This window comes from Pinus tabuliformis, chromosome 1_1 (assembly GCF_031772625.1).
Source record: "Pinus tabuliformis cultivar Carrire ecotype Pingquan chromosome 1_1, CPIR1, whole genome shotgun sequence".
Taxonomy (NCBI): Eukaryota; Viridiplantae; Streptophyta; class Pinopsida; order Pinales; family Pinaceae; genus Pinus; species Pinus tabuliformis.
This window is the reverse complement of record NC_142297.1, coordinates 330,052,675-330,068,826: the sequence shown is the minus strand read 5'-3', so window position 1 is coordinate 330,068,826 and position 16,152 is coordinate 330,052,675. Positions and strand designations below refer to the sequence as shown.

The window sequence follows — 16,152 nt, the reverse complement described above, 5'->3', positions numbered from 1 at the left end:
TCGCTGATGTTGTCAAGACTTTCAGTCTGACAACCTATCAATTTCATTGACATTTCCCCCCCTTTGTCAACTGAAAGGAGAGACAATCTTCTTCAAATTATTGTTGAACTCTCCCCCTTTAGGTGTAGGAGTGTTTCACTGGTGTACTCCCGCATTCAACTGCACGAGAGTACCATCTTGATTTTTACTATTGGTTGCATTATGTGTGAGTGAATTCGATTGTAAAACTTATACAATATTATGACCGTGGATGACCATTCCCAGGGATCAATCCATGAATAATCGATCTTCAATCTGCTTGATTCTTATTTTTTGCTACATTGTGTTGATGAATGATTTGACTTGCCACAATGGTGACTAGGATGGAGATCAAAACAATGATCTTCTAGATGACCGGTTTTTTGACAATGAACGCATTTTGGTTTGTTTGCTAATTTCTCATGACTTGTTGATGTGATTTGATCAAGAAATCGTGCACTGATGAACTTGATCATCTTAGAATAATCGGGGATATGAAAGTTGTTTTCATCTTTGTCAAATCCTAATCCTTGTCGATTTTTGTTACTTTGAATTTATTCCCATGGCTTGATGATTGGTTTGGAACAAAGTTGAACTAGATCAGGGACCACTTCGACACTTGAAGTTGTTTGGATCAATGAATTGGAATCAACATATGTATTTGTATTGTTCAAAGACTTGGAAGCATCACTCTTCTCTAGCAACTCAGTTCTTTGTAGTTGCGACTTGAGTTGAAGGAACTCAATCATTTCATGTGCATGTTGAAGATGCACTTGAATAGCAGCGAGAGTTGTTTTGCTGATGTTCACCATGTCACCAACTGATGATAAAATCAAACTGTTAAGAATTTGGGACAGTTGAATGTGCGTCACCATGTTAGCTTGCTCACTTTGAATTTAGGCTCGCTTGTACTATTGCTTATTGCTGATGCTTTAAACACTTGTTAGAGTTTTATAACTTGGCTGCTTGAACTCTTAATTTCATGCTCGCTTGATGACGATCGCTTTGCTTGAATGCTTCACTGACACTTTGTGAAAGCTTCAATCAACTTCACACTGGCTTGTTTGTTGTAGATGTTGTGCTGTGAACATTCACACTTGATTTTGACACACTCGCTTGCTTTGATTGTTTGAATGATGGTTTCTTTCTAGATGGCTTGCTTGAATTTGCTTGATTTGTTACTGACACTTTGTGCTTTCATGAATGTACTCACTGAATGTGTTGATTTTTTAAAAAAGGAAGGGTGTCGAACACTGTCGAAAATGCACCCAAGAGAAAAAAGACAACTTCAATCTTGATGACTTAGTTGAAGACTTACTTGACTTAATGTATTCACTTTAACAATTCAAATTATGGTGTCAGTTACAACCAAGAATGCATCCGTACAATTCAGTTGAAAAATGTTTATCTTCAAGTGATACAAAAAGTGTTGATGATGTTGATGTCGTCTTGGCTTGAAATGCTTGATTTTGTAGCGTCCTTGACTTGATATCTTTGATTACATGATGTGAAATGTGTTTGCTTGAAAGATCATCTTATCAAGTTGATGATGTGACGCTTTGTGCTTGTGTACTTAAGCTTGATTACAGGGGCTTAATTAAGCGTTCTTATACTTAAGCTTTGCTTATGTGCATGTAGTTGTTTAAACATAATACAAAGAGATAATTTGAACACAAGTCATGCACATGCATTCATTACACACAATGTAACTAAGATCCCCTTATTCAGTTTCAGGCGGATCTAGAACACAAGCACCACAAAAAATTATGATTTTATTAATTACCTGAGTACATCAACCTTTCATATTTACAACATCTTCATTGAAACTTCTCAAGCACAAAGTTTGAGAACTTCTTGGAGGTAAATTGTCTTCAAAAACTGACTCAACCTTCTAGAAATAAAAATATTCACTTATCTCTCCAAATAAAAAATACTTATAACTCCAAAATGACAAAATATATTCCTTATTTCTCCATTACAAATAAATGATTTTATCCACTCCTTATCACTCCAAGGTTAAAAAAAAATTTTTATGACCAAAAATATGTGTGAATACACCTTATTGCTTTACCATCATGCAGGTTACAGTGAATACCTCTCTGAATCATTTTAAACCCTTCATTCATTTATTTTAACTCGATTTAGTGTCAAGAACTGGGAATAATCTTGCGCTTGCAGCACCCCTGGGCGGAGCAAAACCTAGAAACTTCTGCAAATTAGTTCTAATGCTCATAGAGCACAAAAATAGAAGAAAACCATAGCGCAGTCCGTTGGATCATCTCCACTGAGGCCCCTGTGGCTCAATTTTTGAATGAAAGGAATTGGGGTGAAGGGCAGCTTGGCTACAACTTTTCCTTTGAATAGAGAATTCAATTATGTGTTGAGCTGACGCCCAACGCACTCAGCTTGCTTCCCTCTTAGAGATACCAAAACTTGAGTCTGAAAAACTTGTACTACTACATATGTATGATATCTATGATAACACTTGTGGAATTTACAAGCTCCATTGAAAAAAGTGGTAAAAGAAAAAACAAAATGCCTCCATCTAGACATTACAAAATTGCATAGGTAGAGATGTCCTCTGTGTTATAGACATTTTTGGGCACTGCAACCCCAATCATACATGTCCATAAAACAAGGGCTCCTAAGTCCCTAAAAGTGTTGTTTCATACCCTAAAGGAACAAGGTCAGCTGATTACATCATCTCCCAGAAGTTCTCCACAAGAATCTGCTCAGAACTGGTCAAAACTGGACCATACAGGTTGCTCAGTGCTAAGGGTGCGATGCATCCCACCTACCCAGTGTAAAGGGTGCAATTCATATTGAAAAGCCCTTCTGTAGGGTGCGATGGGCGAGAGTGGACAAATGGTAGAGACAGTTTGTGAGGTGGATGATCATAGAATCTTCCAGAAACTTCTCCTATGACACTTGCCTCTCTGAATTCGCCCAGGGATGAGTAGGAGATCATCAATCTCCAAGTGGAATCAAGAACTATAAGAGAGAGGACACTAATCAAAATCCCAGAAGCTGACTCACCCCCCTGCAATCATCTATATATGGATCCCTCATCCCAGAGATCTAGAGGCTGGATTTTTGTATCTTGTAAGGAAGTGTTGTTGGTTTCTTGGTGGAACATCATAGTGTTGGGTGATCTAAGCTTTTCATGAGGTGAAAGAAGGGATTTCATGCTGGAGGATGACATTGGGTCAGAACAATTGGTTGTAATCCTCTTTGCTATTCTTGATATTAATAAAGCTATTCAAGTTTTCCTCCACATTCTTGTATGTTTGATGGTATATGCATTTGTGTGGTCAATATATATCTGGTCCTATATTTTTTATGATCGTAGATACCTGTTCTTCGATAGTATTATGCTGCTTTGATTCCATAGGTGATCTTTGAAGCTGTGTAGACAAGGGAGAAGCGACAAGGATCTGTCAGAAGGGAGAGGAACCAAGCGCAAGACTGAGGTTGGTACCTTTGTTCCCCTCTTATCTACTTCTCATAAAGGAAAACGAAAGTAGTTTTAGTGTGTTTGTTTCTAAGATAGCTACCAGTCTTAGTGGGACTAGCAGCTCCGAGTGGACACTAGATTTCCCGATGACAAAATGGCGACTCCACTAGGGAGCGAATAGCTTATTTGCTTGTCTATACTTGTTTGTTTTATAAACTTACAGACGGAGCCTGAAGTCAAGCCAGCTAGCCTTCGAATTGCATTTGCTATGCAAGTGCAAAGTAGATCAATGTTGCTTTAGTCTATCTTCGGGTTTTGTTTATAAACTGAACAATCGATTTGCAAACATTCTAATTTCCCTGGTGGTGGCTCTAGTAACCTCATTAGATCAGCCCCTGTGATTTATATTTACTGATTATCACTTGCTCGGCCTAAATCCCTGAACTGAGCTACAAACTGTGATCAAAAGCCAAGTAAAAGTCTCGCACTGGTACCATCGCACCCTCTCTTCAAGGATATCAGTATGCATCACACTTCCTGTGTGCAGTAGGTGGGATGCATACTGGATTCCCTGTGTAACAGGTGCGCTGATCAGAAAAGGCTAATTTTGCCTTTAGACTTTGGTTTTTCTTCACTCTCTTCAGCTCTATTTAGGGTTTTTGCTGTCTATAGTCAGTATACCTCTGTGGAAACCCCCTTCCTTTCCATTATTTTGCCTCCATTGTGCAAAGAACTGTAAATGTTTTTATGTATTTTGCACCATTTTCAGTTCTCTTTTACAAAGAAGTAGCATAATCAAACTGTTGTCTTTTGATTTGGAAGTGTCGCAAGTGTCGTTTTCAGTCAAAGAAAAGAATTCTATTGTTTTGGATGGTTGATTATACAATTACTCTTGTATTTGATTTGGATTAGTAGTTTTTCACAGTGTCGAAAGCAGTTTTCAATTCAAAATAGTAAAGTGTCGTCATTATCTTCCTTTCATTTTTGAAGAGAAATTTGTTAGTACTGTCGCTTTGAAAAGATAATTCAAATTTTTACTTAGCATTCTTCTTGTCATTCACACATTAAGAAGGCTGAAAACAAATACATGCATGTGCATTTGCATTTAGACTGCTTGTTGGTTTGATTTAGGATAGTGCATCTAGTGTGTGCTCTCTGCTCTATGTTGAAAGAATATCATCTCTCTTTCTTTAGTAGCTAGGATTTTCATTGCAAAAAGAAGATTAAATGATTGTTTATCATCTTAGATTGCATTTTAGGAATTGTATATCTACATCATGCGGTGAACCTGAAAGGAAAATTTCTTAAGAAAGATCAACTGTAAAATAAATTCAATGAACATAAAAACGCTTTGGAACCTAACGCACAACATCTAGAAGTCTAGGCTAGAGACGTATTTTGGCGTCGTAAAGCCTGGTAACTATCGCTTTCATTATTGGTTGGGTGATTCCTCCTCTTTGAGATGACAAGTGCCAGTATGGACTTGTGCTCCCACGTACCGTCGAGTATATATTGGGATACCACAATAGGCTATATCCTTTATCCATAGGAAGCCGTGTCTGCTGCCGTGTCGATTGCAATGCACTGAACACAACATTCAGAAAGATTGACTGCTGTATCGTAAAAAGTATTCTGCAGTTTTGCGATTGGTTTGGTAATCCCTATGTCTAGATTTCCAGAGTAGTCTCTTTCATTCCTTTTCAGACTCCTTAAAGGAAAAGGTCCATCTGAGCACTTGTCACTTCAGGCTCATTAAAAATCGAAGGCGACTAGAGTCATCTTTTGTTTTTTCTCGACTCTTAAAAATTGAAAAAACAAGTTGTGTCAAAGCGTCTAAAATTTATTTTAATCGGAATAACATCACCTTTCCCGCGTTGGTCTTAGGTTGAGAAAAATGGAGTCCACCAACCAAGGATTTCCCCTTGGAGGAAATCCTAGTCCTTTCTCCTCTTGGGGAGATGTTGGTGCACCCCATATGGCCACATTGTCACTTCCAGGATTGACAATCGGCTTGCCCGTATGGCTCTTCTCGACCTCTGTCGTTCAGAACACCGTGATTCCTGAGCAATCAAGTCAGCAACTAGATGATACCAAAGCTACCCCCCAACCTTCTACTTCGTCCGATTCTCCCTCTCCTCCTTCCTCTTCGCTTGATGAAGCTGGTAAAGCCAAAAATCAAGTAACTAAGAAGGAGAAGAAGGGGAAAGAGAAGAAAGAGAAGAAGAAGAAGGAGCCAAAGGCGAAAAGGGGTAACCGGGCATCGTTTAGTGAAAATCCACACACTGAACCGTCCAAGCCTAAATCTCCATGTGTCATTTGCAAAGGAGACCACTATCATTGAGATTGTCCTTGCATCCCTCGGATCTTAAGGGACTGGTCTCATCGTTTGCACAACCCAGTGTCGTCAACCTCTGATGCTCATGTTGAAAGTACACCGTCAACTAGTGAAAGTGAAGTATCTAGACAGAAAAGGAAATTTAAATTTCCTTGTAAACAGTGTGAAGGCGATCACGCCATCCACCGTTGTCACTTCCTAGACAAAGCTAAAAGAGTTTTTGACGACCGTCCGGTTTCACCGCTACGACTTCCTCTTGGATATAAGAAACTCTTGCTGAGTTCATCACTAGTTGAAAATCCGACTGAAACACCATTGTGGTCAGTCGAAGCATCTATCATTGAAGATAAACCATCTGAATCCACACCAGACGAAAGTCAAAAGGTTGAGGTGGCAGTTGACCCGGTCTTGCCTTCAGAAGGTCCATCTTCAGATGATACAGTCACCAGAGAGAATAAGAACGACACCGTTCAAATTCTTTTCATAAACACAGACTCCGATGAACATGGGGGCAGTCTACCCATTCCTTTACCGTAGGAAGGAAGTTCATCAGAGTCATATCCGGCCGTCTATTCAGTCCCACCTCCAAGCAACCTAGTCGTTTCCTTCGATTGGAATCTACTAGGCAGACCCCATTTACCGGCTAGTGTACCATTCCAAATCATTGCACAAGTATACAGAATGGTCATGGCTGGTACCATCGTAGATGAAGGGGATTCTGTGAGTATCCTTTCCTCGACTGCTTGGAAAGCGCTTGGTTCGCCATCACTTCTGCCTGAAATGAGAAATCTGACAGGCTTTGATAAAGGAAGCAGTCGACCGTTAGGGATCCTTCCCAATGTGCCGATAAAATTGAGAAGGAAAACCGTTCACATGAACGTAATGGTAGTACAAGGACCTCTAGATTATAATCTACTCCTTGGGCGTGACTATATTTATTGCATGGGAGCCATTGTCTCCTCACTCTTTAGAGTAATGTGTTTTCCGCATGAAGGACAAGTGGTCAAGCTCGTAGACCAGCTTTCGTTCCCTGGCTCACACATAGCAAATAGTCAAATACCATCCCTAAATGGTCTTTTCATGCAAGGAATGTCTCATCAATCTCCAGTCCGTCCACCTGAAGAGCGCGAGTGATTCGGGAGGATATGACTGAAACCCAGGGGGCATGCACCCTGGTCTGTTTCGGCAGGAAAACCTTGGGTATAGAGTAGGTTTCTGCGGAGGATATATGACTAGTTTGACACACCCGTCCGTTTAGGAAAATGGGATTAGACTGGAATAAGATTCCCTCGTCAAAGTTATGTGAGTGGAGGCAACCACGCCACTCACCTTTGTCTATTTCGGTAGACATCGCCAAGGAAGCATTTTGTCTGCAACGCGGATGGAGAGCTTTCATATGGTAACCTGGAAACTCTACTTCACTATGCCTGGGGGCATGCAAACCTTTTTGCATGCAAGCGAAGAGCGACCATTTATTTTCTTAGTTTGTAGTTTCTCAACCCTTTAAAAACGTAGGATTGGTCGTTCCTAGCTTGCATAATGAAAGGATTCGGAGCAAAGTTTCGAATGGTGCAATCTCCCTAAAAATTGAGCCTATCGATGAGACATCCTTATTATACGACTGGCATGAGCAATTTTTATGTGGAGTTCAAGCTCGTTAAAAATTAAACATAAGCAATGAGCAAATGTTTCCCCCAGAGTTTAAGCTCATTAAAAAAAAATATGAACCAATTTCTGGTAAATAACCATTGTGAATGTATTATCATCAGCTTTTACACCTTGGTCGTGTTCTCATCATCACCTCCACTCTATTTTAGCCAATCACTCACCCCCATTTGATTGTTTACCCCTTTTAAGGAACAACTGCGAAGAGTGATCCTGTTAGCCATCCTTGTGACACTGCCATGATTGGAAAATTCCAAGCCTTACCTGGAATCAGCTGCTACCCGAAATGATCACTCGTTCCTAAAAACCGAGTCTCCTTTAAGCTCTGTTAACCTGACTCATAAAATATGAAAATATTTCTGAGCGATTGGCCTCTCCAGCTTGTTAAAGCGACCGGAAGTGCTATCCCTCCTCTAGATTTTAATCTTTTTGGACCTGAGGGATTATTACACAAAAAGATCGAGCGCTTGTTTTGTTCGGCTTGTTAAAATTACCGAAAATTCATCCCTTTCGTATTATTTTATACTTTTTTGGACTTAAGGGATTATATGACGAAAAAGGATTATTGGAGTTTCCTTTACGTCCTTTCAGACTCTCTAAAATTGAAAAGGACCGAGTTATCTTTGTCGTTAAACTCGTTAAAACCAAATAGCGACAAACTTGTCCATTCAGACAAGAACGAGTTTCACTGTCGCTAGGCTCGTTAAAACATAGCAACGGGTTTGCCCGAAGGGAAAATTATAGAACAAGCATGTGTTATCCTCCTCAAGCTTGATAAAAAATAAAGAGGTATTGGTCAGCAATGACTGGGGAAAAATTGGGAAGAAAACTTGAAGAAACTTTATTGGTAGTAAGTCGCTCTTGAACATGACACTTTCACTCCACATCCGAGTCGGGTTGGGTTATTCCGTTCACCGATCGTATCACCATTGGTCCATCGCACCATCCATATCTGGGGTTAACGCTACCAATCCATGTCAGTGTCGCCGGTATGTTCAAGAGAAGTCGCTCAGAGAATTCACCTGTGTCTCATCCGCTGCAATACATTCACGCTCCATTCTTTCATGACCGCCACCCTGAACCCTGTATCATCAGATCGTTTTCACCTCCAAAATCATTTACTCCGTTCTGTGTCGTAGATGTGGGATTCATTAAGGCCCTCCTACGACGGGTCATTTCTTGTCGACATCAGCTTATTATCCAAGAAGTCGACTTAGGAACAACCCTTTCAGTACTTTGAAGCTTGCATGCCTCAATGGCAAGTTTCTCACTTCCGGAAACATGTTTACATCGTTGGCCTTTGACCGAAATATTTTGCATGGTGTTCAACGCCAAGTCCCTTTTCACACCATGCGAATTGTACTGTAGTACCTTGAGAGTCATCCTCATTATCGGTGATTTCTCTCGTGCCTGTTAACAGCTTACATCATTGGCTGGTAATCAGGCGATGTCTTTCCATGTTCGACTCCAGAACATCTTTCACATGGATCGACTTGTACTCCGAGTGAAGATTGGACGAGTTTGAAGACCCCGGATCTAGTTTCATCCATATGGGCTGCGATATATTCAGGAAAATAAAGACATCAAATGTACATTGTTGCTGCACAGATGATCATCCAAATCAAAGGATGATGACTCTATCAGAATCATCAGTCTGCCACACAGACAGTTGTCTGTCTTATGTACATGAAAATGAATTTATAAAGCTGAGCATGGGAATGCCCGCCTCATCTAGATCATGAAAAATATTATGAAGATAATGTATTGTATTGTATCTTATTACAGGTCGCCTTCCAGCTTGAAAAAAATTCGGATTCTCATGATAAATCATTTCACCCGACATCAAAAGATTAACGACCTCATGCTTTAGGGGGCAACTGTTATAGACATTTTTGGGCACTGCAACCCCAATCATACATGTCCATAAACCAAGGGCTCCTAAGTCCCTAAAAGTGTTGTTTCATACCCTAAAGGAACAAGGTCAGCTGATTACATCATCTCCCAGAAGTTCTCCATAGGAAACTGCTCAGAACTGGTCAAAACTGGACCATACAGGTTGCTCAGTGCTAAGGGTGTGATGCATCCCACTTGCCCAGTGTAAAGGGTGCGATGCATATTGAAAAGCCCTTCTGTAGGGTGCGATGGGTGAGAGTGGACAAATGGCAGAGACAGTTTGCGAGGTGGATGATCATAGAATCTTCCAGAAACTTCTCCTATGACACTTGCCTCTCTGAATTTTCCCAGGGATGAGTAGGAGATCATCAATTTCCAAGTGGAATCAAGAAATATTAGAGAGAGGACACTAATCAAAATCTCGGAAGCTGACTCACCCCCTTGCAATCATCTATATATGGATCCCTCATCCCAGAGATCCAGAGGCTGGAATTTTGTATCTTGTAAGGAAGTGCTGTTGGTTTCTTGGTGGAACATCATAGTGTTGGGTGATCTAAGCTTTTCATGAGGTGAAAGAAGGGGTTTCATGCTGGAGGATGACGTTGGGTCAGAACAATTGGTTGTAATCCTCTTCGATATTCTTGATATTAATAAAGCTATTCAAGTTTTCCTCCACATTCTTGTATGTTTGATGATATATGCATTTGTGTGGTCAATATATATGTGGTCCTATATTTTTTATGATCGTAGATCTCTGTTCTTCGATAGTATTATGCTGCTTTGATTCCACAGGTGATCTTTGAAGCTGTATAGACAAGGGAGAAGCGGCAAGGATCTGTCAGAAGGGAGAGGAACCAAGCAAGGAACCAAGCGCAAGACTGAGGTTGGTACCTTTGTTCCCCTCTTATCTACTTCTCATAAAGGAAAACGAAAGTAGTTTTAGTTAGTTTGTTTCTAAGATAGCTACCAGTCTTAGTGGGACTAGCAGCTCCGAGTGGACACTAGATTTCCCGATAACACTCTGTAAGTCAGTTTACTGCCTCCACAACATGGAAACTAGCCCAATTTCAAAAATCTGTATCCTCTGCAGTCCCTATTTAATGGAAGAAAAGAAGACTTCATTTAATTAAAACAACCTCATGTTATGTGTTTCAGCTCCATAGAATGCTCCTCGTTGCTAATATTCAGTGATTCACGAAGATTTGTGAGGAGAACTTCATGTTTCCAATTGTGATCACCCAGATAGTATAGTGTTCGTAGCACAAAATTATAAGCAAGGAGTTTGAGCACTCTCAGAGGTCCTTTTCCTTGTAAGCAATCAACATTATCTTCATCAATCGATCTTTTCCCAATGTACTCTAGGTCTAGAACATTAATTGTGACTATCTTTTGTTCTAAAGGTACAACTCCACGCAAGCCCATTAGCTGAGAGAAGATTTTAAGCTACCTACGCAACTAGCAGAGCCTACTATGCCTCCAACAATTACTGCTGTTGTTCATGCAGTAAATTTGCTTTATAGAGATAGCAAGCAAATTCTCTCTCCTTGTGCATTTCCAGGACCACCATCCATTCCACCAACACTTTACCTGGACTTAATGATTGTACAAGTGTGGAAACTGAAATTTCTATCCATGGTACTAAAATTTTCAGTGGAAATATAATTTAACATACAAGATTGCTTAGACCTGAACTAGGCTGTAGAATGCCATGCAAAAACCCATTTATTGATTACTTGGCACGGGTGGATCAATTTCCCCCGTTGATCTTGTTTCTTCAGTTCTTATCAGAAATGCAACGATATGACCAGAAAATCTTAGTAGCCTTCTCAGCAAAGAGATAGTGGGTGTATTAGTAAGTTCCACTCTACATGCAAATGATGCATCCATAGGCTTCTAATACTCAGAACCAATGCTAAATCTCACTATGCCCCAAATGACTATGGCTATGATAAATCTCACTATAGCTCTGATACCACATGAAGAAAACTAATAAACAAATAATACACACTCACACTCATAAAATAAATATCAGACATATAGAAAAACCAGACATAGTGGAAAAGGCCTCAGCCTTACAACGTTTCTCACATTCTCATTATTAATCAATCTAATGTACAAAGAATGATAATAGTACAAATAAATACATGAGGAAGTTGGTTTCAAGATAGTACGCCTATCTAGGACACTATGGTTGAGAAAATATCTCAACGACACACTAATCTAGGAGCCTAACTAGTTGGAAAGAATCTCTCAACCAACTAAGCCTAAAATGACTCCTAACTATGAGGAACAAACTCAATCTAGAAAGGTAGGATTAAATCCTAACTTTTATGATTTTAATTAATTTAATTATTTGGACTTAGAATTGTTTTTAATGTGAAAGTAAGGTTAAATGGTTACCAACCAAGAAACTACGTAAATAGAATTGTTGCTTCTCTTGTTTGTGATATGATGCGCATTAACGTTTACGCATACAATTGTCTTTATATTAAATAAGTATGTCACCATTGCACATATTAACATGTAATTTAGGAAAGAACAAATAAAAACACATTTTCTTAATCAAATTCACATTTCCTCTTTTTCACAGTTCTTGTACTACAAAAGTTATCCATTTGTTTGCAGTTAATGTCAATGTCACAACTTGAGTTCTGGGAATTTGCTCGAATGTTAGAAAACGAGAGAGGCATGGCAGAATTCATGGTACTCATGAATGGGAGAAATTACTAGTTTGTGGTATATCTGACTAGAGCAAAGAAGGGAAACATGGTTAATGATGTGCAGAGAATAAAAATGTTAGGGGGTAAAGACGATCACAACTTTTCCTAATGTGAATGATCTCATTAAATAAATCGAAGGCCATACTATACGTTGCATGGCAGAGTTCAGAGTTTGGGTTTTATGTTGTCTGACAACGTGACATATTTTATATCCTCGAAGAAGCAATGCTGATCTATTGATATAAAATTTTCAAATATCATTATACAATTTATGTTATTAGTCCTTGCCGACAGGCGGCTGGGACTATAGTAATCGATATGGTCTTGTTAGCATTAATCTGGGCTAATCCGTAGGCAAATGTATGACAAATAACCTAAGTGGGCTAATCTGTATGGGAAAATAATCTAATATAAACTTACGAAATTCATTTTACAGTCTTATTTGGCCTCTTCCCGAGGCGCGGGGAGGCCGAAACATATGTTATATTGATGTGTTCCCATCACATTTTAGAGAAGGTAAACTAATGCTAGCATTAGTTGAAGAGATTAAATGCTATCTGAACTGATCTATCTTGGAGGCAATATCACTTAGCTAGGCTGGTATGTGCATGTTGACCACTCGTCACTCGCTGTCTTTACCACCAAATCACTAGGTGTCTTTACCACCAAGCTTATGGAAGGCTACGCTGCATCTTATTGTTCTGGGTCTTTCAGTAGAAGGAGCATCCATGCAGAGGACGATGAAGAGGCCCTCAAATGGGCTGCTCTTGAGAAGCTCCCAACTTATGATCGAAGTTGCAGAGACCAGGAGTTTCAATAGTGCTGCAGGTGGCCGAAGTGGACAACGAGCGCTTCTGGACGAAGCTCATACAGAGGATTGACAGGTAAAGCAGAATATCTGACGTCAAGTTTGAGCTTTCTGCAATGATGAAATTATACTAATGTCATGGAATTGCAATGATGGAGGCAATTTTTCAGTTGCACAGAGTTGGGATTGCGATGCCAACGATAGAAGTTCGGTTTGAGCACTTGAACATTGACGCAGATGCCCATGTCGGAGGCAGAGGCCTTCCTACTCTTTTGAATTTTACTGTCAAAATAATCGAGGTGAGGCATACTACACTTGTATGAGTCCCATATACGCATCTTTAATAGCATATCCCGCAGTTTTAGATCTAGATCGTGATTGATATCCAGATTATAACCTTTGTTATCCAGATCCAGTACCAGCATCAGCTTATCCAACACTACCAGCAGTATCAGTATATAGATAAGATCCAAAGCCAGTCCCAGCAAAGCCACCAGCATATATAATTCCAGGCGCATACCTTCCATATCGAGATATAGTTCCAATTCCAGTTGTTGATTAAGCCATTCCTCTTACCTTGCTTCTCCAACAAAGTCATCGGCGGAGAAAGCATCCTTGTCCATTATTCTGATGACGAGATCAGAAACCCCTTCCGATACATTAAACACGAATTTCTCGTTCCACTCAGGATTCCTGCCTGCATCTGTAACAATTTCTCAGTGTTAAAGAAATAGCGATATAAGGGAATTCAGGGTTTATAACCAAATCCTTTAAAGCAAAAAGCCAGAAACAGAATTGTATAACTGAAAGGGCGGCACAGAATTATGTAACTGACTGGATGCTACGCTGCTCTTTTGTTGCTGAGTTCTGCATTTCATGAGGCAGTAAGGGTCCATTTGACCTGCAGCCACGATGAATTTATCAGCCAAATCGGGGATGCAGATTAATGCACAATAATTCAAATTCAATTAGAAAAATAATGATTGGATCCAGATCCGGCTGAATAGCATAATTATTTTAACATAAGGGAGGGAAGATCTAGGGTTAGCTCAATGTAAATGTTTTCGAGTATTTGACCTAGAAACTGTCCAATTTAATCCTGTGAGGTTGACAACGCTACAGAGTCTGGTTTACTGAGATGCCATACACAAATATAAGAAGAAGGATCCATTAATTCTCAACGAAATTTCTCTGAAAGAAACTTCCACGGTAGTTTTCTAGTTTAAAGAAAAAGAAAAGCCGAGAATATTACAGAGAAAATCAGTGTTCTCCAGCCCCTGGGCGCTGACCAGCAGTACCTCCAATGTTCCCTTCGGCATATTTCGATCTTCTGATTTGGGGGTGCGCACAATTTCAAGTACTTCTATCGATCCACTGAGCCCAAAGAAGCGGTTCATAATCTTATTGCAACGTGGGCCAGTTTCATAATCTTATTGCAACGTGGATTGCATGCAATCAAGGCATGAGCACCCACGAGTCTGAAGTTGGTACACATGTTTCTTCTTTTGGTTTTCTTGTAGCATTAATTCTAATATTTTATGATTAGGCAGAAAATAGATTAAGCATTCGCATTGATACCAATGTTATGCTCATATTTTGATCAAGGAGTTGAGTTTCTCTTTATTAATGCGTTTGGAAGTTTTCAGGACATAGGCTTATGGTTGTTGTTTTATATGTATTTTTAGTTGGTATTTTAATTTTATGCATTCGCATTGATACCAATGTTATGCTCATATTTTGATCAGGGATTTGTGTTTCTCTTTATTAATGCGTTTGGAATTTTTCAGGACATAGGCTTATGGTTGTTGTTTTATATGTATTTTTAGATGGTATTTTAATTTTGATAGCTTCATTTTTCGTTGTAAAGTGCTGACCCATCTAACATAATCTATCTTTTTCATTGTAAAGTGCTGACCCATCTAACATAATCTATCTGTTCTACTTTCATTTGGTCTTTATTATGTTGTTTATTCTGCAAATAAAGTTCACATTTGCATTGGTACCAAGTTTAGTTTCTTTTATTTATTTGGAGTGAAGCTTCTTTATGTTTGCTTGTAAGAAAGATTTCATGAATTGGCATTATGGTTTATGTTTTGTATGTGTGTTACTGATTGTATTCTTATTATTTTATATTTTTCCTCTTTCAATATATTTATTTCTCTCAATTTTTTCTCAGTTGTAGATAGATTACACGTTTGAATTGAATTGATATCACGGTTAGTTCATTTGTTAATCATGGAATTGGGTTTCAAGTTTTTGGAAATTGGGCTTATGGTCTCTTTTCTGTAAAGTGTTCATACAACTAATATTTGCATTGATGAAAGACCATCCTCTTATCCTGCAATGTATACAGAAATGTTCGCTTCAGGTGGAAGAAGAAACCACAAGAGGTGTGGCATATCTCAGAGCTCTACTGGTTGTGATTAGTATAATAATGGTTGTGATTCGTATAATAATGTTTGGCATATTCCCAAAGTTTCTTACCAGGTAAGAAAACTTAACAATAACTGCTACAAACTTTTCTGTATAGCTGTTACTGTTACTTCTGACTGTCTGTCAGAGTTAAGGCTGAAAAACAATCTCATTGTTTTTTACCATAATCAATCCAAGAAGTCTGAGAAATGTAAATTCAAGCAAGATATCTCTCAGAAAATGATGCCAAGATTCTACTGAGAACCAAAATGGAACTCAAGTCTATGGGCTCTCTTCTCATTCAATTTTAGTTCAATTTCAATTTCAATTGCATTCCACAATGACTTATATATCATTCAAGGCAAAGAGCTCTCCATAATCGTTGAAGTAACTGTACTATTGCTCCTGCATTTTGAGTTGAAGTAATTGTACTGTTGCTCATGAATTTCTTCAAAATGGGTGTCTTTAGGTATAATAAGCAAGTTGAAAGCACCAGTTCAAACTCATTATTTATAGCTTATACTCTTCTCAAAGACTTATAAGGATTTGTAGTGCTGTTCCTAGACTTTGTGCCGGCATTTGCTAGAGTTCTGCCATTAGCTAGTGTTCCTTCTAGGTGCACTGTTGTTCCTATATTCTATGATGTTCATCGAAGTCTTATCGTACTCTCTATGTGGATCTGGATCTGCCATTAGCTAGTGTTCCTTCTAGGTGCACTGTTGTTCCTATATTCTATGATGTTCATCGAAGTCTTGTCGTGCTCTCTACGTGGATCTGGATCTGGATTTACTGATACTGAATCTTCCGTTTCAACAACGGGGTCTGCTGCTGCGGTTCCAAAAGCCGT

At 39.2% G+C, this 16,152-nt stretch overlaps 1 protein-coding gene across 1 annotated transcript; it reads right to left on the bottom strand.

The window, feature by feature from the left end:
- Positions 1 to 13,322: 13,322 nt before the first annotated feature.
- On the bottom strand, positions 13,323 to 14,290 carry LOC149212906 (elicitor-responsive protein 3-like). Its single transcript, XM_089388864.1, has 4 exons — positions 14,146 to 14,290; positions 13,729 to 13,794; positions 13,470 to 13,596; positions 13,323 to 13,413 (listed from the first exon to the last, which is right to left on the bottom strand). The coding sequence occupies exons 1-4, from the start codon at positions 14,288 to 14,290 to the stop codon at positions 13,323 to 13,325; spliced, it is 429 nt and encodes a 142-aa protein (XP_089244990.1).
- Positions 14,291 to 16,152: the final 1,862 nt, after the last annotated feature.